This window comes from Austrofundulus limnaeus, unplaced genomic scaffold, assembly GCF_001266775.1.
Source record: "Austrofundulus limnaeus strain Quisiro unplaced genomic scaffold, Austrofundulus_limnaeus-1.0 Scaffold68, whole genome shotgun sequence".
Lineage (NCBI taxonomy): Eukaryota > Metazoa > Chordata > Actinopteri > Cyprinodontiformes > Rivulidae > Austrofundulus > Austrofundulus limnaeus.
The window spans coordinates 677,418-698,951 of NW_013952470.1; the positions used below are offsets into that span (position 1 = coordinate 677,418).

The following is a 21,534-nucleotide window of genomic DNA, read 5'->3' on the forward strand; positions in this document are numbered from 1 at the left end:
CATTTATGGTTTGATTTATTTGTATGTTGTTACCGACATCTGGTGAAAATTTCATGTCATTAGCACCTCTAGTAATATATTTACTGAGAAAAATGGTGACGTGTTCAATACTTATTTTACCCGCTGTATTTTTTCTTTTTGGTAATTTAGTACATATTTTTAGCAATCATTGTGGTTTTGTGACATTTGTGGATTGCTGTACAGCACTTTGGTGCAGCCATTAACTATTTTTAAAAGCGCTTTATAAATAAAGTTGACATTGACATAACTGACCAGATGGACGCTGGACGTTAAAAGTCCATTTTAAAAATATATTATTTCTGTTTAAAAATGGTCCACAAATGAACAACCTAGTTTTCTTCCTCAGAATACACGTATCTCTGGAGGTCACGCAAGATTTTTCCTCTGACATCTGAATTCTCGCGTGATTTCAAGAAGTGTCACGTGATTTTACCTCAGACATCTGAATAGTGTGTGTGTTGTCTCTTGCCSTGTGGCTGTACATCTCAAAAACCCGGTTTATCCATGATTTTTTTTATACTCAGGTGTGGTSTCTGTCAGTCTTTGAAAATTGTCTGTTTTAAAAACTTGTTGTGACCCAGCTTTAAAACTTTAGCTTACTTTATTTTTTTAAGTCCATATCTGCACCTGCTGCATATCTGTCAATCTGAAACCTTTTACAAAAAGTCATTTACTCCTTTTCTAACTAATAAAGCTTTAAATAAAATTAATACAACTTGTTTAGTGTTTTATAAACACTGTTGCTGATTACATTTGAAATGTAAAATTCTGTTATTGGAGGAAAAAAAGATCAACCCCTTAGTGATAAACTGTAAACGCTGAACTATACACACWCATGTGAGTCCTTTGTGAAAAAATAACACTATAAATGTCCCATAGTTGAACAGAAATCAATATAACTAATAATAAGTATGTCAGTTTTGGTCAAAGCTGTAGAGCCTCTGTAGCGGGACCAAAGAGCCACAGGTTGCAGTATTTGCTGGTCAACAGGAAGTAAAATAGTTTGCTTTATGCTTTGCAATGTGAAGAGCAAAATTTGTTGTTGCATTTGTGGAAGAGGGCAAAATAGGTCCGTGCATCTCAAAATGTAACTCTTAGCACAAGTAGTTTTAGGTCACAGATGAGAAAAAGACATTCTTTAATTTCTTAAGTCACAAACACCAAGTTGTTTTGCACCAATACCTGTCCTAATGTATAACTCATGACAAAATTATAATATAAAGGTTATAAGGGAGTGAGAGACACAGGTCCGTGGTTAGCATGGTAACCCGAATGAACCATTTACAGCTGCTTTGTTTTGATTAGGATTGTCTTTAAATCGTCAAAGTRGACATTTCTGAAGTAATTACAGTTAAATTTCAGTTTTGAGCGGAAGCGTTGTTGTCTTTTCAAAGTTATGTAGTTTTATCATTTGAGATTGGATTTGTTGTTCGAGCTAAATTACAGCRTGTGTGTCTGTTTTTATGTTTGCTAAAAGGAAGTGTTCCTGCAAACCACAGTTAAATTAGCTCTGCTCCCGCTTTGTTTTCCAGACAATGTYGAGCAGGTAAACATCACGTCAACAATAACGGAAATAATGATAGGCAAGCTAAATGAGCAGAAATAATCCATGCGCGGAACGACCACAGTTTTACATCATGGTAATTTTAAAAAAKGATCTGTAGCACTGTTGGACGATATTTATTTTTTCATTTTAAATCACAGCTCAGGCTGGTGATAAAATGTACAAACACTGCTTATTGATCAGCAAACCACGATCAGCTGAAATTACTCTTTCTGCARCACAAACTCCTGACTTTTATTCTTTTTGCTCTGTCCCGTTTTCACTCCTGTTTCTAGTTGGAGACATTTGACTTGCATTCTGGACTTAACAGTGAGGGGAGGCAGGRATGGTCATTGTGAGGGTTGAGCAAAGATCATTATGAGCCAAGTTTACTTCACCCATGAAGTTTATCTTTGCACATCTCTGATGAGGTGTTCTACATTTAGCGATGGTGAAAATGTCAGCCAGTCACCAGAATCCTGCTCCCACAATGGCTGATTCTCAGTTCATGGGTTGCGGCCCACGTAGACCACACCCTACGTGGGTCGCAATGTCGGCTGCATAAACTGCTGTGAAATGAGACAGTCTACTCTACAGATGACGTATATTTGCGTGACCACGTGCTCCCCCGTTATCATGGTGAAATGTTTTACGTCACGTGCCTTTAGTTGTCTTTTTCTGATAAACCTTCACAAAATTTAGTTTTATTAAAATGTTACGTGTATCGAAAGGAAAAAAAAAWTTAATTTGGGTTTAGCTCCAGTATCAGTGCTTGTAATTACATTTTATTTAACGTCTCATTGCAGCATAAATTTCATCAGCTAAGTTGCTCCACTAAAGGCCCTGGCTGTCACTCTGTGATGTTTTWGACAACTTATGCCAGCAATGAATATTTTTATGTCTAAATTACTAATAAGTTATATAGTTGTTAAATTTGTTGGCATTATAGTATGTACGTGCTTAAAAGAGTCTTCCATTTTTTATGTTCCATCTTTAGTGTAGATGTCTTTAAAAAATTTTACAAGTTGGCATAAGTTGCAGCTCATGGAGCAAGTTCTTCGTTCCACTATAAATTCATAAAAAAAAAACTAAATTCTACGGAGCCCGCGAGGGGACATGGGAGAATTTTTTCTTTTGCGTTACCTCRCAATATTGTTTTGCRTTCCCACGCTAAAAATTGTTTTGTATAAGAACTGAATTAAAACAGACTTTTATTTTGAAATATCTGGTCACCAAAACAGGATGTGTCGCCACAAGTTCGTGAATTGACAGATGTGACGTGGCTGCACTGTGTTAAAATATCGGCATAAGGCATACTTCCATGCGTGGCTGTGTGATATATTCATTCTGATGCTGAATTAAAGCAGTTGGCTAACTCACTAATGGTGAACATGTGAGTTTGTTAATAAACCAGCAGCACAACRGTGATAAGCGACTTTTGCGAGGGAATGCGAAAGGTATTGCGAGGTAACGCAACACTTTTGCGTGGGAACGCAAAACTAAAAAAAATCCCCATGTCACCTCGCAGGCTCTGTAAAATTCCGCCTTTTAAAAAAAACCTCGTCCATTTTTTATTTTTCCTGTTTTGTTTGCTGACAGTGCAATGAATCCTGGGATATTGTCTGCAACGTAGGTTTGTCGGGCGAGTGAGGAGGCGCCTAGYAATTGGGACAGCCTACGGCGCGGGGTAGTGTTGTAACTGGCCGACACGTGCTCGACGTTAATTGCAGTCTCTGAACTGAGGCACAGCCCATGACTCCACTGCCCTGTGTGCTGCTTGTTCCTGTATGTGTTGCACGGAAAARCRTCCCCCATGAAACAATTCCCTGACGGGCGTGACGTAGCRTTCCAACAGGTAAACAGGTGTGCCAGTATTCTGAAAATTCATGTTGTAAAAATAAAAACGGGTTTTCGGTACGAACCAGTGTTCATCCAGCTCCACATGAGACTATATTTTCTTTTACTTACCACGTCATACAAGAGCAACAGACTGTACCGGATCAATTTCCAGCACTCTTCACGTGTCATAATTACAGTGTCACTTTGATTGGTCTGAATAATCCAATCACTGCAACAATCTCTGCTGTCACCCTGCTGTGCTGCACAAGCTGTCGATGGAGGTGACAGCTCGCATTTGGTCCAATATGTCTCCAGGCGGTGTCGGAACATTTTAAAATGACTCGCTGCAGCTTTACAATCAGCGATACATTGATGACAGTCTCACACTGTCCAAATGTCTTCCATGAAGCAGACAGATTTTATCAGAGTAAATGATTCTTCATGCTATCATGGTGACCCCCACCACCACCCACACCACCACTACAATTTATATCGAATCAGCTCCCGTGCATGAGAYGGAAAATCACCCTGGAGCACAGTTTTAAAAAATCTTCAGTTAGTWATTTCTTTTTAACTCGGGGAGCCGGAGCCATCTATGCAAGCATTAAACTAATCAGAGTCCCAAAGAACTGCTAACTTTCTGAACTGAAAACCATAATTCCCTTTTTCCCCGTCTTCTTCAGGGCAACATTAATCATGCAAAAGGCAGACCGCCGTTGATTATGACCTTGGCTGTAAATTGTAAGCAAATCATCGGAGTCGTCATCTATAGGCAGCGRAGCTTTAAAACTCCGAGCATCTTTATGGAACAAAATGAAAAGTATTTTTTTTTTACAGCTAAATCAATTTGGCAGCGCACAAAGCTCGTATTTCAAAGCGCGCCGAATAAAAATTCCTTCCAGCCATCAGCTTTGACCTCCCTCGCGGTTGARTGTAGCAAACTGCTCAGTGTCTTTCTGTATTGTTATTTTCTCTGCAGAAATCTCAAGGCTTGAATTAGTTCCATCATTGGCRGAGAGGTTTGCAAATGATTTCAGGAATGTTCGCTCAGTCTCGCGTTTGTGGTTTTTTTTTTTATTTCTTCCAGCTCGGCGCTGTGATTTTCCTTTTTTCTGAGAGGGCCGTGGTTGAACTTTAAAGCTGCAGTCTGTGATATCACACGTTTCCGCGCAGCACTTACGAGGGTATAATAGTCGGCTGATGCGCGCCATCATCTCTGTGTTTTTGCATTAAAGGCGGGGGCCATGCTGGAGGGCGTTCTGATTGAGATTTGAAGTGAGTCACTGTAGCTTTACATTGCTCACTGCATTACAGTCATCAAAGCTGCGGTTTGCTTTAGCAAAGCATTTTACACATTCACACTTTATGCTTCCAGCTTGCATTAATCAACAGCCACTTATCTTACAGTGAAAYATCAGCTGATTTCTGTATCAATGTCCAAATCAGCCTCGTTCATTTGTTCTGTAATGGGTGGGACCATAAATAGACGGTAAGTGCAGTTAGCAGGGATGCATGTAGGGGAATATTTTCCTTTTCAAAGCCCTCTGCAATGTCATACAAGCGTTGCCTACAAACTGTGCAAAATAACTGAACCACAAGGCTCTAGATGTCAGCATGCACTTCTTTTTCCACCGAGGAAAGAAACCATCTAAAGCAGTTGAGTCTCTCTTTTTTTTCCCCCAACAGAGCACCATCCTCCAGCCTCCTGTGAAAAATACCAATCTGACATTCCCTGTGGGTGGAGTGGTGTACTCACCTGACACGAGAATTAAATTTGGGGCAAACGGAGCACATCTCAAGCGTCTCAGTTTATGGGGTGGACTGTGCTTCTGTTTTTTTCCTCTTTTTGCAAGCTTGCCGGAAGCTTGTGATTGCATTTAAAGAAAAATAAAAACAAGTGTTTCATTGATACAGCGTTCAAGACCCACAAACCTGAGCTCAGTACCTGTTAGAACATAAAGCAGAACCTGACRCCTGATCAGGATGTAAGTGATCCTATATTGACTCAGTTTTGGGGTCAACCCAATTCAAGATGGCCACCACAGCCAGGTGACATATGACAAATAAGAATTGCCATAACTTAACAAGTTTTATAGATTTTGTGCTAAGATTGGGTGTAGTAGTAGCTGAGAGTTCTCTTCAACACTCAAAGCACTGCATGGTGCATGATATGTTTTCTTAAAACTTTGTTTTCAACGTTTACAGCCAACCCTGTTGCTCGCTAGAAAATGATCTCATGAATAATTGGTTGCATATTATTAAAACRTCTCTTAGGGCTGCGCAATATTATAAAAATCTATTGTCATCCTGACAACAGCCTGTGCAACAGACATATCACAAAAACCTGTAAACTGCAATAAACAGTTGGCTCACATGTTTTAATTTATGAGTTTTGTTAATGACCCGCAGACTTGACATTGCCCACCCCCTACATACAACTGTGCATGTTTAGTGAGAGTCACAATGCCTGAGAGCAAGAGAAGTGATAAAAATGTTGGCAACAAACTTTTGTTGGGAAAAAAAACCCTCTTATTTGGAGATATTTTGGTTTCAAAAGAGACTACCGGTACTTTCTACAAACAGGTGCTCTGCAAGACATGCCGCAAACTAGTGACAACCATGAGACCAGACATGACTAATCTCTGTAGGTTGTATTGAATGCAACAATAGATTTGTATGAAGAGTTCCAAAAGGCAAGAGCTGAGAAAACCAAATGTTAGGACAAGTGTTGGAATGGAATTGATGCATTGGTTGCTGTTTTTTGCTTTGCAGAGCAGAACGACATCAACACTTGACACTTATGTGTTGTCATGGCAATATTAAGCACCGTTATCACACATTGCAGGTTTTCCTAATATCGTGCAGCCCTAATGTATATTTACAACCGATTTGGTTTTTGGAATCAACCCAAATCAAGATGGCTGCCACAGCTATTCTGCCTTTTGCAACACAAAATGGCTATAACGTTAAAATTGGATATGTTGAGAAAAACTCAATGTGGTAGTAGCTGACGGTCATTTGAAATGCTCTGAGCATTAACATGTTTCACAAGGTGTAGCTGTGGCAAATGGCTGCTGCGGCCATTTTGAATTAAATCCCTGACATGCACGTTATACTCTCTAATTTAACCATTTATTCCAAAGTAAATATCAGGATTTCCTTCAAAAGGAGCCAACATGAAACTGATGGTTTGCTCCACTGCCCTGCTGCCCTACTTGTTCAGCTGCAGATAATCAGGAAGCGTGTAGCGCGGGGTCATTCTAACATCTGCTTCGCTCACCTGGTGTCCTATTACATGATACCTACTGCGCCGAACACGTCAAGTGGTGTTAAGGTAATGAGATGTATTTGGCTGCGGCGGCCCTGACGAGCATATGTTCGGTCATGTAAGATTGCTGTTTGATGTCGTTCCTGTGTTTCAAACAACAGACAGAGCTGTGGGATTAAAACAGAAAGGTTCGGATTTGGTCCTGTCATCAATTTAACACAGCAGTGGAAGATTAATCCACATAAACTCTTTGGATTTTTATTTTTATTTGTTGGATTGTGTTTATAAGCTTCATAATGTAGAAAAAACTGTATAATGTCTCATTTGGGGCAAAACTTGGATTAGTTAATTAAAAAGTCAATTAGGTAAACACTTATTCAGGTAACATGTTCTTTAAAGAAACCTGGAGGTACCAAAGTCRATGCAAAATAAGCTGTTTGGCCGAGATTTGGCAAAAATTTTCATGTGTGCAATACACATACTCAGCTCTACTGCTCATCCCACAAATGCATGTTCCTTACAAATGTGGCATTATTTAAAAGAGAAACAGGCTTAGTGGTATGAGATTTATCACCAAGAAGCATTCTTACAACAAAGAAATAATCTACCAAACACAAATTTATTTAATTTTTGTGCCAAGTTTTATTAATAGCTATGATTGTTTTGTATTTTCTAGCAAAGTTCAGGAGATGCAGAAGTTCTTTCAGCAGGGTCTAGTCTGCTTTAGACATAGTGTTCGGCATAAACAACTTAAATGATCTGAAGGGCATTGTGTAYAATGAGAACCTGAATCAGGCGCAGAAAACCGGTCCAGTACTCCGCCTTGAAGGTGGTCCACCCCATCCACTGAGACAAAATAGCCCCATCACGAGACAATCCAATATTTTTATAAAACTTGGTCACACCCCAGACATGATGTCATACCTCTAAAACAGTTCTGCCTTCTCTTGATGCTCTTACAGTTTTTAAAGTGAATGATTAACCAGTYACATAGTATAAAATATAAGGCTGTTGCTACAAATTAAATTTCATTTTATTGCATTAGTTTGTTCATTTAAAAACACAAATTCCATATACAGTAAAACGTTCAAATCACAAATAAAATGGCAGCTGAAAGTTCATCACAAAATATCTAACAGCAACAACTTTATGCTCAGAGAAAACTGTATAGATATATCAAAAAGAAAAAATAAGTAGGTCCTCTGGATGGGTTCTTTAGTGAAACGTTTCGTCTCTCCTCCAAGAGACTTCTTCAGTCTGATGAGTTTCAGGTGAACTCAGCCTTATAAGCACTGCCTCCACATGGACAAAAAGGTTAGTCACATGCAAGAGAGGGCCATCGACTAACAATAGGTTTGATTAGCTCTATCGTTCATAGAGGGTCATGTGCCCCATCACCTGACCCGTGTCGTGTTGTGTGTATTTAGTGAGTGCAAGCGGGGGTTCAAAGTCCCCTTGTTTTTGTCCCTCTTTCCCTCTTTGTGCTGGTRTCATTGGGGCCCAGATTGACACCTTTTGCTCACAGGAGGCTGAGTCGTACTATACTGTAGAGATATAGACAAGTTAGTTTTATATTTTAATAACATTACTATTTGTATTATTTAACCTGGTCACTGACTAGAATAAAAACAAGTTCWACTTTTAAAAAGAGCTTAAAGTAAACCTTCTCCCCTCTATAGTCTAAATGTACAAAACAGACAAAATATTTACTGATTTCAGTGGAAGAGAGTCTGAGATTAAAAAAAAGTGCCCAACTGTTCACTAATCTACTTCACTCAGATATTCAATTCAATTCAAATTCAAAAATACTTTATTGATCCCAGAGGGAAATTAGGTAAGATATGGTCTCTATATATATACTGTTGAAATATATTATTTCTAATTTAAACAGGTAAATATGATTAGTTCAATGTGTAGTTATTGTCTGTTTTGATTTGATCGACTTGATCTAAAATTTTGAACATTTAAAACATCAATTAATAAAGAAAATAAGTGGAAATGGTTCTTTTTTTATTATCTGCTTTCTTCTCTTTTTGCACCTGCTCAATTAGTTGCTGCTTTTTTTTTTTTTTCATTACAGGTTTGTTATCTGCTGGCTTCTGACTGCCACAGRCCAAACACTAATTTTAGCATTAATTTCTAGCCTTAGCAGGAACTCTGGCKGCATAAAAGAGAGTTAATTACAACACTGTGTTTTGATTTTTTTTTCTTTTCTGTCTCAAATAAAAGACAGATTTTGAATTGAAATTTTCTTTTTTTGGGAGGTTTTGTGGCCGAACAAGAAGTTTGATGAAGTGCTTCAACTTTTAACTGCGTTGCATGAAAACAGTTTATTTGACTTGTGGAGATTGATTGTTTAATCCATAATCTCAATATTTCTTAGTTGCAGGATTAAAAATTAGGTTTTCAAAAGGAAGAAATCTTTTGTAAGCAACATGAGATGGATGGCTGTGGGTTGAGTTCGGTCTCCTTCTAATTATGTTTTAAAAAATTTGATCACCGCAGTCGCTACAAATCAGTTTTGACGGATCGCCCGCTCCGTGAATATTTCAAATGTTTCCCGCAGTGTTTTAAATCTCACATAAATCATTTAAGTCCATATCAGATGTACGTGTTTATCTGATTGTCACGCTTCCTAAAAGGGGCGCCTCGTTGGCAGCGCTGAAAAGAGAAACCTACAGCGAAGTGCAGAAAATCCTTCAGACTTACTGTAATATCGTACATCAGTGTGCTGATTAGAGTCTGATTAGGAAGCTGGTTAGAATCGATGCCAAGATGTTCAGGCCGAGGCGACACAGCAGGGCTCCACTCTGCAGCTGGATCATTATGAAGAATAATACAAAATACAACACATTTWAAAAATGAATAATTAACTGAACACGCTCGACAAGTAGTCTTTTTTCCCCCCACCCCTAAATGYGGGGCGACACTCTACTTTGCAAAGTCGCTCTTTTCAATAAAGCRTTGTAAAACATCCCTTCCATCCTTAGCAGCCCACGAGTAATTACAATTTGTAAAGGAAGATTGTTTTAATATGGAAATGGAATCCGTGTCGTAGCTCATTCAGTGCAGCTTGTCATATAATTTTATAGCAAATCCCCCCGAGGAGAAGCGGGGAAGCTTCACAGTCTTGCTTTCAGTTGGATAGGTGAGGGTGCAGAGCTGTGTTTTAATGCGACSGCTTATTCAATCTGATAAAAGTGTTTTACAAGTTGGCGCTAACTACTGGTGTAGCCGCGCTGTCTTAATCAAAGAGACGAACCTGGAAATGGATGCGCTGGGATGGTTTTATGTTTTATTGGATAGTACAGCTGTCTAAATAAGACGTGTCGACTGGGATGAGATTCGCTGGGGTCCCGGGTTTTGCAGCTGTAATGTGTTGGTGGTTTAATAAGCGTATCGTGTCCAGCAGCGTTTAGCCCTGCAGAGATGCACACTGCCTCGGGGGAATGTTGTGTTTTAGGACTCCTGGCGTCTTGTTTAGGCGGAGATATTAAGATATATTTACACTGGAAAAACTAACTTATTCTTTCAAGTTGAAAGTTTGAGTGAAGGTTGTGAACAAATAACATTGTTTACAATTGTGTTTTATTGTATATAAGATTCTACATGGCCTGTCCCCCCATCCTTTGAAACATTTTATTAAACAACTCCACTATAGTTGTAACCATCATCAGATGTAAACTCTATTTCAGGCAACAACCTGTTGAGTAACCTGCGCAGAAGCATTTTCATGTTTCGCCACCGTGCCTCATAACTGCTAAAAGTAGACAAATCACACTTTTAAATTGTTATTTTTCACATTTAAATCCTTCAGTTGAGGTCTATATAAAGTGGAGCTTCAATGCTTTGGTCTAAATTCCTTCCTATTGTAACTCCACAAGCCCCTCTTTCACCCCTTTTTCTAAAGTGTGTCTCAGATCAACTCTTTTTGAGGCTGTCTCTTTAAATTCAAGCCAAGTGCTTCACACCCCGCCCCCCCTCCAGCTTCGAGACCAGTCCATTCCAGTTTCCTAGAGGGGTTTACGACCATATAGCAGCGCAGACATTTTTATTTACAAATGAATTAAAAGATGTCGACAAGGGAAGACTTGTCCATCCAGCCTCACATGTTAGAGCCAGAGTCTGACCCAGAACCGGAGAAGAATGAAGACCACCAMATTGTAGTTGGTCCAGACCTTATTTGGCAGTTGGGTTGCAAATAATAGTTCAGAAAATGTCGTAGAAAATAGAGAAAACKGAACAGGTTGAAAACTACAACCCAAACAGAATATAAAGACATCTATGCAGCACCAGGAGAGACTAAATTAAACTCTTTTTTTTTTGGATTTCTAGAGACTCCAGTTAACAACAAAATGCATTTATCAGCCAAAAAAAGCAGATTTTGGATAAGTTTCCTTTAAGAATTAAAATTATGACGGTGGAGTGAAATACAAGGAAAGGTCACGTCATCAGTTTGGCAGTATAATTCAGCCTTTTTTCTACCTCCTGGTCCTTAATTTAAGTGGTTAAAACAAAAACTAATCAAAAATTAATTGATTTGAAATGSTTATTGTGATACTTCAGCCATATTGCCCAGCCCTACTACAAACTGTTCTGTAACTCATAAAACAGTGGTTGTTCGATGAAATTCATTAATAATCARTTCATWGTTTCTYTTAGTTTGACAGAACGTCCTCACTAGTATTTTWTCAGACTGATAAAGGTACATTGGCTCTTTAGGACTCGTTTATGTGTCTGATGTAAACACTGATGTAGCTTTTGCTTTAGGATGTGTGTTTGGACCCCTCGGGTTTGTTTGCGTTGCCACTTTGTGCTCGTACTGCGTCGTGACTTGGGGATAAAGGTTATCAGGCGACCGCTCGGCACACAAGCGCCTGTCTCTGGGCTTCAGTATCGGCTTCTTGTTGTCCTTTATCCGTCATTCTTGACAGGACCCGGAGCCCTGCAGCTGGCAGCCGGCACCATCCTTCACTTGCACCTCGCTGCTGCTGCAGCAAAAATGTTCTTTTATTTTTTTTATCACATGAAATAAAAACGAGGCAGGGTGTCGTCAAGCTGCTGAGTGACAGAACCCCCCCCACCCCCCCATTCCACCGTCACATGAATTAACTCCTGTACACATGATGAAGCGCCAGCCGAGGCAGCTTCCCCACCCTCACCCTCCCTCCCTCCCCTGCTGCCTTACTCTTCTCTTGCTTCAGGCTTATTGCATGAAGCCCATTCATCTGCTCAGTGTTGAAACACATCAGAGAGCCCTAATATCTGCTGGCACCTCTGTCCTTCCAACGCCCAACAAGTTTGCAGGGACTTGCCTCAGCAGAAAGAAAGCAGAGGGTGGCCTAGGTTGGTGGCCGAATGGATGAAGCATTGAAATAACGTTTGCCTCGCAGGTTTTGCTGGGGGGGAAGGGTTGAGTTTTATGGCCCTAACAAATGCCCGAGGTAATAATTGTATATAAAAACACACTTGTGGGTGTCACTGAGAGCTGCACTAATCCATTAATTAGGATGCAGGCTGCTTCTGTGAGCAAACATTTGGTGACGAGAATAATAATGGTAAAGAGGGAAAAAGTTGCATTGATGTGATCACCAAGAACAGAAAACTATTTAATCTTGGGAGGTTGCTACTCTACCACAGAGCTACAGACTTATTTAAATATAAACTAATACAGATTAGAATCAAGCCGAGGACTTCATTTTACAAGAGCTCTTTTTAAACTGATAAGAGAAATCATCACTCTAACAATCTTTAGACCCCCACAGTGTCATATTTCTGATAGTCGTTAGGTAATCAGGACATTCTGCCTGAGGAGTAATCAAATTTGCAACTGATTGCCGCCTTATTTATGTATTTATTTATTTATTTTAATTTGGATGAGTTTCAGTGGAAATTAACTCTGGACCAAACATAATCACACATGCCTGTTAAAAAAATCCATGCCTGGTGGAGCTGCAGCTGTAAAACTTTAACCGTTCAGATATCAAAATGTTCAGCTCTGTCTTAAAACATTATTATTTCTATTATTTACCTTTATTTATTTTTTTCAATTCTGTCAAAAACATTCTTCTCTAAACTGTTTTTGTCGTCTAATGCTCCTCCTTCTAGCTTTGCTCATTTTAGCTTTTAGCTGCATGTAGCTTTTAGTCTGTTTTGCTACATGCAACATTTAGCTATGTTTTGTTCATTTTAGCTTTTAGCTACATGTAGCTTTTAGTGTGTTTTGCTGCATGCATCGTTTTGCTGTGGTTTTGCTTGTTTTAGCTTTAAGCTACATGTAGCTTTTAGTTTGTTTTGCTACATCAGCATTTGGCTATAGTTTTGCCCATTTTTTGCTGTTGCCTGGATCATTTTGAATTAAAATATATTAATTTACAGTTGAAAAACTTTTGGAATCAACTTGGTTAAAAAGACTGTCACTGCTAATTAAACTTAACAAACAAACAAACAAAAAAGGCTATAAATAGTTGACAGTCCAGATACTGAGCTAAGACTAAATGTTGGGGTGGTAGTAGCTGAGAGTCCTCCCCTACACATGCATGCACCAGATCTTTGTCTTTGCTCAGAGCTATCAAAGCTAGCAAGTAAAAGTCATGGCTGCCTCTTGAGGACCATGAACACCMCCTAACGACCCCCCACCATCCCACCCCGCCAAACCACTGCCTAATCAGGTGAGGACCCCACCGTCTAAATGCGTTGTGGCAATTCATTTGTATTCCTTCAACGACTGCTTGTTTCATTTATTTTTGTTCCCTTTTTGTAAGGATTTTAAAAAGGCTTTGTTGTCAACAGACCAACTTTTAGAGATTTTTATTTTAATCAGATCAGCGTTTGATTCTGCGAGCAGAAAGGTCAGAGTGTCACTGAAAGGTAGCCACTTTTGAAATGTGGCTGTCTCGGCCCTGGCTTTAGTAATTTTATGAGTCATTTGAGTTTATCAACAACCCTTTCAACCTTTGCTGGTATTGCGCTCATTTCATGGTCACTTAATGAACCTTTGAGAGTGTTTTGGATTGACTAGAAGCAGCAGAGTGGAGGGACGATGGTTGGTGAATGCCAAAGATCAGCCTTACATAAACGGCAGCAGAGACTCTTCTCYATTCTGCCTTCCCTCAGCTGATTTCATTTTATTTCACTGTCAGCTTTGTACTCTCACTGGCAGTTTTCTATGGAAGAAAAACAAAATATTTTGTTGTTTTTTTCAGCTCATTACAAAAAGTGGTGGGAATCCACTGGTTTTATCTAGTTCAAACCTAATGAGAAACAAAGTAAAACTCTGCAAACTGTACTTGTATTGGTGTTTATTTGAAAAGTTTTCCTGCAGTCAGCTTTGTCGTCTCATTACAATTTTAATGTTCAACTGCAGTTCAGCAGGTTATTGATTGGTTTTCTTCATTTGTATATGAGGCTTCGAACAAGCTGTGATTCCAAAYAACAAATGTGATCCGAGAAATGAGTCATCTACTCTGCAACATTCAAAATGGGTTTTCCGAAGCAGCAGATGCCTCGAGCACTTTATTGTAATTAAAGCTTGTTTATCTAAAAAAACACAAGACTATTAACACCTAATAAGTCACTCAAACATACCAGAAAGGCCTAAGTAAAATACAATTAAATATGCTCCCTCGGGTTTTCAAACAATTTACAGAAATATAACCACCACTGCAGCTACAGAAGCCCTTAACAGAGTTCATGTAATAAATGTAAATAATAATAACTCTTCTTTTGTTTGCCTGTGGCTATCGGGAAGTTTTCACAGCTAATCAGTGCTAGAGAAACTGACTTTTTTGAGAAAGTACAGCTTGGATGCTGAATGTGTTAAAGAATTAATTAACTGAATTGCTGCAGAACAAGCTGAACAAAAAATAGCTGAAGCTCAAATGAGTAAAACCGTAGCAAAAGGCTAAACAGGGTAAAACAATAGTCTAAAGCTCCAATTAGCAAAGTAGCAGTTAAAAGCTAAATGTAGCAAAACATTAAACAAATTTAACAAAGCTGTATCTAAAAGCTAACCTGTAGCTAAAAGCTAAATTTATTAATAAATGAATACAAATTTATCTAAAAGCTAAAATTAGTAATACTGTAGTTTAAGAGGAGCAAAACCTGAGATTAAAACTACAATTTAACGAGGCTGTACCTAAAAGTTAAAATGAGCAAAACTGTAGCTAAAAGCTAAAATTAACAATAATAGCTTAAGTTAACAAAACAGTAGCTAAAAAGCTAAAATTAAACAATAGTTTTGAAAGGGCAAAACTCTATAAACTGCAGTTTAATAAAGCTGTATCTAAACACTAAATGTAGCTAAAAGCTACATTTAATAATAGTACAAATTTAGTTAAAGCTAAAATTAGCAGTTTTAAACTAGCAAAAACCAAAACTATAATTTATCAAAGCTGTATCTAAAAGCTAAACTGTAGCTAAAAGCTAAAATTAACTATCATAGCAAGTTAACAAAACATAACTAAGGGCTAAATTTACAATAGATTGGCACAACATTAGCTAAAAGCTAAAATTAATAATTATAGCATAATTTTACAGAATCGTAACTAAAGGCTAAACTTTGCAACACTGTAGGTAAAGGCTCATTGCAAAGCTAAACTAAAATTAGGAAACCTGTAGCAAAATACCAAAAATAGCCAAAAAAAAAAGCCTACATTAGCTAGGTACTAAGACTACTAAAAGAAAACAAAAAGGAGCAGGGATGCAGAAATAAACTTTCAGAGAAAAATGATTTTGATGAGGCTGAAGAGATCTGAATTTTAATAGAGGAAATTTTTGTAAATAAAGCTTAATAATTCATCTTTCTTTACCAGCCTCTCCTCCGGGTCGTGGGGAGCTGGCTGGATCTCCAGCAGTCTCTGTGGAAGAGGCGGGGTAYACACTTTTAAAACATTTTTTAGAAACATTTAAACAACACTCTTACATTCTCTGACATAAAGACAAGATGACAAAAACTCTTGTCTTTCCGTGTTAACGAACGAAGAGAGAAGCTGCACCGACCCCAGCTAAAAACATCATCAAAAACGAAAGCTTCTCTAATTAGAGGAGGAAATTTTGTAGTTAACATTTTTCTTCTCCAATTAGAGACTTATTATCTTGTATTGCCTTAAGACTTTTGCAGTAATTGGGTGTGGTTGGACAGAATTACAATTGTAGCTCACAAAATATTTGGGGAGATTTGTGGAGAAGTGAACCACCTCCTGTAAGAAATTCTGCTCATTTGGCGTCTCGGAGGAGTTTTACCTGAAAACTGGTTCATCATAGAAGCACAACCACACATTATTTCTGCCTGTGGTATGTGTTCCTTTAACTCATTTCAACTCTCAAATAAAACCATTCCACCAGTGAACTTCCAATAGTTTAAAATATATTCTAGTGCTGTCCCTGTGGCTCATGGGAAATTGAAAATCTGAGCACAGAAAATATTGGTCTCAAATTGTATGTGAGAGTGCTGTTTTTTTTACCAGGAGGAGGTATAGTTTTGATTTTCTTTTGATTATTGTCTAAAGCATCTGCATCTACTTTTATCTGAGATCTTGCTGTGTTTTAAAAATGGCAAACTCTTCCCACTTTGGTTTCTGATCAACACAAATTCACAAACTGCATGTTGTCATTCTTGGGCCCACATTAACATGAACTACATGAACAAATCTGTTTCGTTTCATGTTGTCTTGTTATTTATTTGACAAAAATGTTTGAACTTTGTTTTTATACTTTTTTATTTGAATAGCAGCTTTCAGATTCAKTACTGCTGATTTTTAAGCTGGTTAACCTTCAGCTGCCTTGACAAACGTATTATTCTGTCAGTATTTGCTGAGGAAATGTTATATAACATATTATTATTATAATACCAATTCAAAGGACTTTTTCCAAATTATGTTTTTGCACTTAGAACATACATAACGTAAAGGGTAAAGAAATGGATCAAATTTAGAAAAAGCACGTCTTCATTTCTTTTCATTTATTATAACTTAAATATATATTTTATCACAATTCATAAAATCTGGTTTAAAAAAAAGAAAACTCTCACTGAAAATGTAATTTGTTGTTAAAATAAGAAAAGAATACGAAAAAAATAATAAAGTCCATTCTCTGTTTCCGCACCAAAATCAAAGATTACTGGAACATTCACACGTCATTTTCTTGGCTTGAAGGTTGGCCAGCTGTCATGAGAAGAATTTGACAAAAAGAGAAACCATAAAGCTGTTCCACATTTAAAGGAAGATTATTCGTGTCTTGATATACAGGATGGAAAATGGCTATAATTAAAGGGGCAAYATAATATAAAATCAAATTTGAGTTTTATATCATGTTATGTTATCCTCTCATCAAAAACACGAGTCTTACTTTGACTCATTCATGCAAGTTTGAGAAATCCTGTAGTGTCCTGAAGCAACCAGGCAGGGAGGCAAAAACGACCAGTTGGGCCTAGAACCGCCTTTTGGGTCTAGCTCCTCCTCTATGTCTCCAAGCTGAGCTTCCTCATCGCAGAGCACAAACACCCGGCCCGTGCTGAAATGGGCAGAACAGAAGCAGAAGGACGTTCTTAAAGAGACAGAGGCCAATTTCAAGGCGTTGAGAAACAAAAGTCAAGTTTAATTTCTAGTTAAACATATAAACAGCATTTTAATAATTGAACGTGACATAGTTACTTTATTATGGTATAGAATTTAAATATATGCGTTCAACTTCTTCATACTCCTTTTCACATAGTTACCAAAAAAGTGGTGAATTTGTGTGTAATTGTGTTTGTCTGGTTCGTAGGGTGTTGCTTTTACACTTAACACTTAATTACCTTTTAGGACCAGATAGAATGTTACAGAGGGCTAGATTTGGCCCACGGGCCTTGAGTTTGATACTTTTGCCTTTTTTAAAGCAGTGGTTCCCAACCTATTTTTGTCAAAGCCCTACATTCTTACATTTTAAGTCACACTGGACCCACCCCCAGTCCTCACTAATCCCTACCTCTCCCAAACACACGTTCAACTTTTTATCTCTTTATCAAAACAAAAGAATGAAGTGAATAGTTACAAACCTTTATGTGACAATGGAAAAGAAAAAAGAAAGCTGTGCAGAGTTTTATTTTTTCAAATGGACTTTCGGTGACTTAAATATACAAACAGTACCCATTAGGTTGACCCCAAAAGCTTTTATTAAAAGAACATGATCAGTACTGTAAAGATGAAAGAAGTATTAAAGCATCAAAACCCTTTTCTTATACATCTGATTTTACTGATACTAAGATTTTATACTGATAAAGCTATCAGGTGCCATGTAGAGCAAAAATGAGATTCTGTACAAACAGGCAGCCTGTTTTTTATTTTATTATTTTTTTTACCTTCAAACACCAGTTGCTCCTCTGTAACATGTTAATTACAATCCCATTATGTTAATGCGATGCACTTCTTCCCTCTCTCTTGTGTTTGGCAGGCCAGTTGGCGGTGGGAACCTGTGAGATAGTGATGCTCAACAGAGACAGCAGCGTTCCCAGACGGACAATCGCCAGGCAGACTGCCCGCTGCGCCTGCCGGAGAGGCCAGATCGCCGGCACCACCAGGGCGAGACCGGCCTGCGTAGACGGTGAGTTGAGCAACCTCACTAATCTCGAGCGGAGCAGATGTTGCTTTCAGTTGGTGCAAGTCAACACGTCGGGCCAAGTCATTAAAAAGTGAGAAGTCCTAATGAGAAGAGAATATTTTCCATCTTTTTAAAACTTTACTTGGGTCTGTTTTACCAAAGCATTTGAGCAACAAATGTGTCCTCAGCTATGGAAGCCAAAAACAGCCATAAATKTTGCTAATAACTGATGCGGTTTTCTTAAAAATTTAAGATAGTCATGTTTTTCCAAATTATCAAACTAGTTTTCTTAAAATAACAAGTCATTGTAAAAAAAAATAAAATTATGTTTAAAGGAAAAAATATAAATGTCAACAGTATTATATCAAATCACTGTCCTTTAAAAATAATGATCAGAAATAAAATACCAACGTACATTGTGAAATACAGCAATAAAGTGTGAATGAATCAGTGGAGTCATTAACTCAACAGACGTTTTATTGCTCTGACACAACAAGAACATCCTGAAAAATCACATCAGGAAGAAAAAAACTCAGCACAGGTGTAACAATTAGCATTAATGATGTTTCTGCTCCCGTTTCAGTGAAGCACCTTGAACAAWATAAATGTGGGACACCTGAATAGAATGGAATTGTTTTTCCTGTTAATTACACTTAATCCTAAACAGTATCAAAAACTAAAGTTATGTACAAATATCTAAAGGGGGCAACACAAAAAACCCACCTTTTTTAAATAGTTTCTGTGAACCACAAATTCTGAGATGCAGTTTGAGAAACCAGTTYAGGTGTTGTGTTCATCAGGTAGCTGTTTCAAAACTTATTACATGATGCTTCTTTTGACATTGAAATTGTTGAAGTTTACAGGGGGCATATGGAAAATCAACTGTTAAATCCATTTTGTTGTGTACTTGGAGTCTCTAGGAGTGCAAACAATTTGAACTTAATTTCTCCCGGGGGATGGACAAGTCATTCTGTTGTTGACATCTTTTAATTAATTTGTAATAAGAAGTTTCTGCACTGCTATATAATCATCTCTCTGCTGGAGGGGTTTGAAGCACCTCATTTGGATTTAAAGAGACTCAAAATGAGTTGATGTGAGACACACCTTTTGTAAAGGGGTGAAAGAGGGGATTGTGGAGCTACAATAAGGAGAAATTCAKATCAAAGCATTACAGTTACACTTCATGTAGACCCCAACTGAAGGATTTAAATGTGAAAAGGGATTTAAAAACTTGATGTTTCCTTTAATTTGTCCCTTTTTAGGTTATTAACTAAAAAATCTATCATTACCTCAATAAATATATATCACCACCTCTTTGATGCCAGAGGTTTAAACAATGATCATTTTATAATAATTGACAAAGGTGTGGGTTAATTTTATTTATTTTTTTAATTTCAAACATTAAAAATAACAATAACCACATAATAACAGTTCATTTTACTTCAATATCTGTAAAACTGACTGACTTGTAGCCATTTTTAGCATATCGATTCGCTATGGCAGCCATCTTGGATTCRGTTGAATCCTTAAACTGTKGAGCTGYAAAGTTAAAYCCATCCAGTGATTTGGGAGATATTTTGCTAACCGTCAGACAGAGTTGATGGTAATAGTTAATAAGTCTCACATGTGTTTGTAAAATTGTGTGATAGCTATTTTTTGTGTTTGCTTTATTGGATCATGAAATCTGTTGCTAACGCTACAACCGAAGGAATGCACACACATACTGGTGAAAACAGAATCGCCTCCCGCCTCCAGAGGTGGGCAATAATTACACAAAGCCATCAAACACTGTACGTGAACCTGAGCACCTGTGCTTGGAGAAATGTTCAGCCTAACAATAGTCGTAGAGAAAACCTCCCCCTCAAAAAGCYCGGGAAACCAATTGCTCGAGTTTTCTTCTTTTCCCATTAAAAGTAAGTCCGGCGTAATTTGGTTGTTTAACCAGCCAGTTGATTGTCATTTTGCACGTCTTTCTGTTTGACTTCTATCTGTGTGATTGGTTACCTGCATCACATTTTGTGTTTTCAGTCGGGAGTTGTGTTGTCTTCAAAGCATCGTTAAATCGTCCCGTTCATTTCTTCCTGTGTTTTTAATAAAGCTCACCTGTAGCGTTCATCCACTTTGTAGATAAGATTTGACACTTTAGGGCCCTTTTTTGTGTTATCAAAGTTCCTGGCTAATGGTGATAAGAGAGATAAAAGGTTATAAGGAGGCAGCCGGGTTTGCYTCAGACTCACAGTATCAGAGTACAGCACGTCCAATGTGCCATTAGTTCCATCATCCAATGAATCATGTTAACCTTAATCAAACAGCCATGACACTCAACCACCGTCTCACAGGACCCCCGTTTCCCACAATGCCTCTCTCTCTGCACACATCTCAGTGCAACACCTTACAGATGCTGATTAATTCGCAGAGAGCTTTGATTACAGCAGCAGGAAATTAATTATCGCTGGCGTCCTGCGACGCCACGCCCCACCATCCACTGCCAGCCGGTCCAWTAAAGATCGGACTTGTTAGACCACGGTGGACCCAGAGTCCATCATTTTTTTGGATTTAAATAGTTAATTTTACATCCCGTAAAGCAGGAAAATTCAGTGCAAAAATCTCCCCTGACCTTTTTCTTCTGAGCATATTTAGTATCTTTGACTTTTATTACAAAGTCCCATAAATGCCTCTCATCCCCTCTAAGCATAAACATTATTTACTGCCTTATAAACATGCTTGTTCATGTGCGCCTCGCACTGACAATATTTCTGTTTGCATTTTCTAGTTTTTAGTTTTAAATCCACCAGGACTCCACGTCTTCTGGATCAGTTTATTATCATCCTCTCAGGTCATCAGACGGGTTCGCTGCCCTTTTCTGTGACCTCCTGRTGGAACCGGTGACCCCCTTAACGAATGCCACCAGCGGGTTCTGATACTGAGGGTTTACAGGCAGGTCTAATTTTAGCAACGCATGTCTAGACAGAAAACCTGCACTCATGTTTTTGTTACTTTAATAAATATGCAATTAAATCAGAGTGTAAATTTCCAGGCTTCCATTACATATGAATTCGGTCAACATAAGTCTCCTATTAAAACCAGGTAAAGACCCAGTACTACCTACAAGTTATCGTCCCATTTCCCTTATTAATGTTGATGTTAAAATAATTTGTAAAGCTCTCTCTAAAAGATTAGAGAAGATAATTCCTTTCTTAATTCGTCCTGACCAAACCGGTTTCATAAAAGGAAGGCACTCGACTACAAACTCAGAGATTATCATTATCAGTAGATTATATAATTT

General features: G+C 38.1%; 1 protein-coding gene across 1 annotated transcript in view; it reads left to right on the plus strand.

Moving 5' to 3' along the window:
* tafa5l (TAFA chemokine like family member 5, like) overlaps positions 1 to 21,534 on the plus strand; it is a 60,626-nt gene that overhangs the window by 5,701 nt on the left and 33,391 nt on the right. The window contains exon 2 of the mRNA XM_014010343.1: positions 18,102 to 18,251. Within this exon, the coding sequence (XP_013865797.1) occupies positions 18,102 to 18,251 (150 nt within the window). The remainder of the gene's footprint in view (positions 1 to 18,101; positions 18,252 to 21,534) is intronic.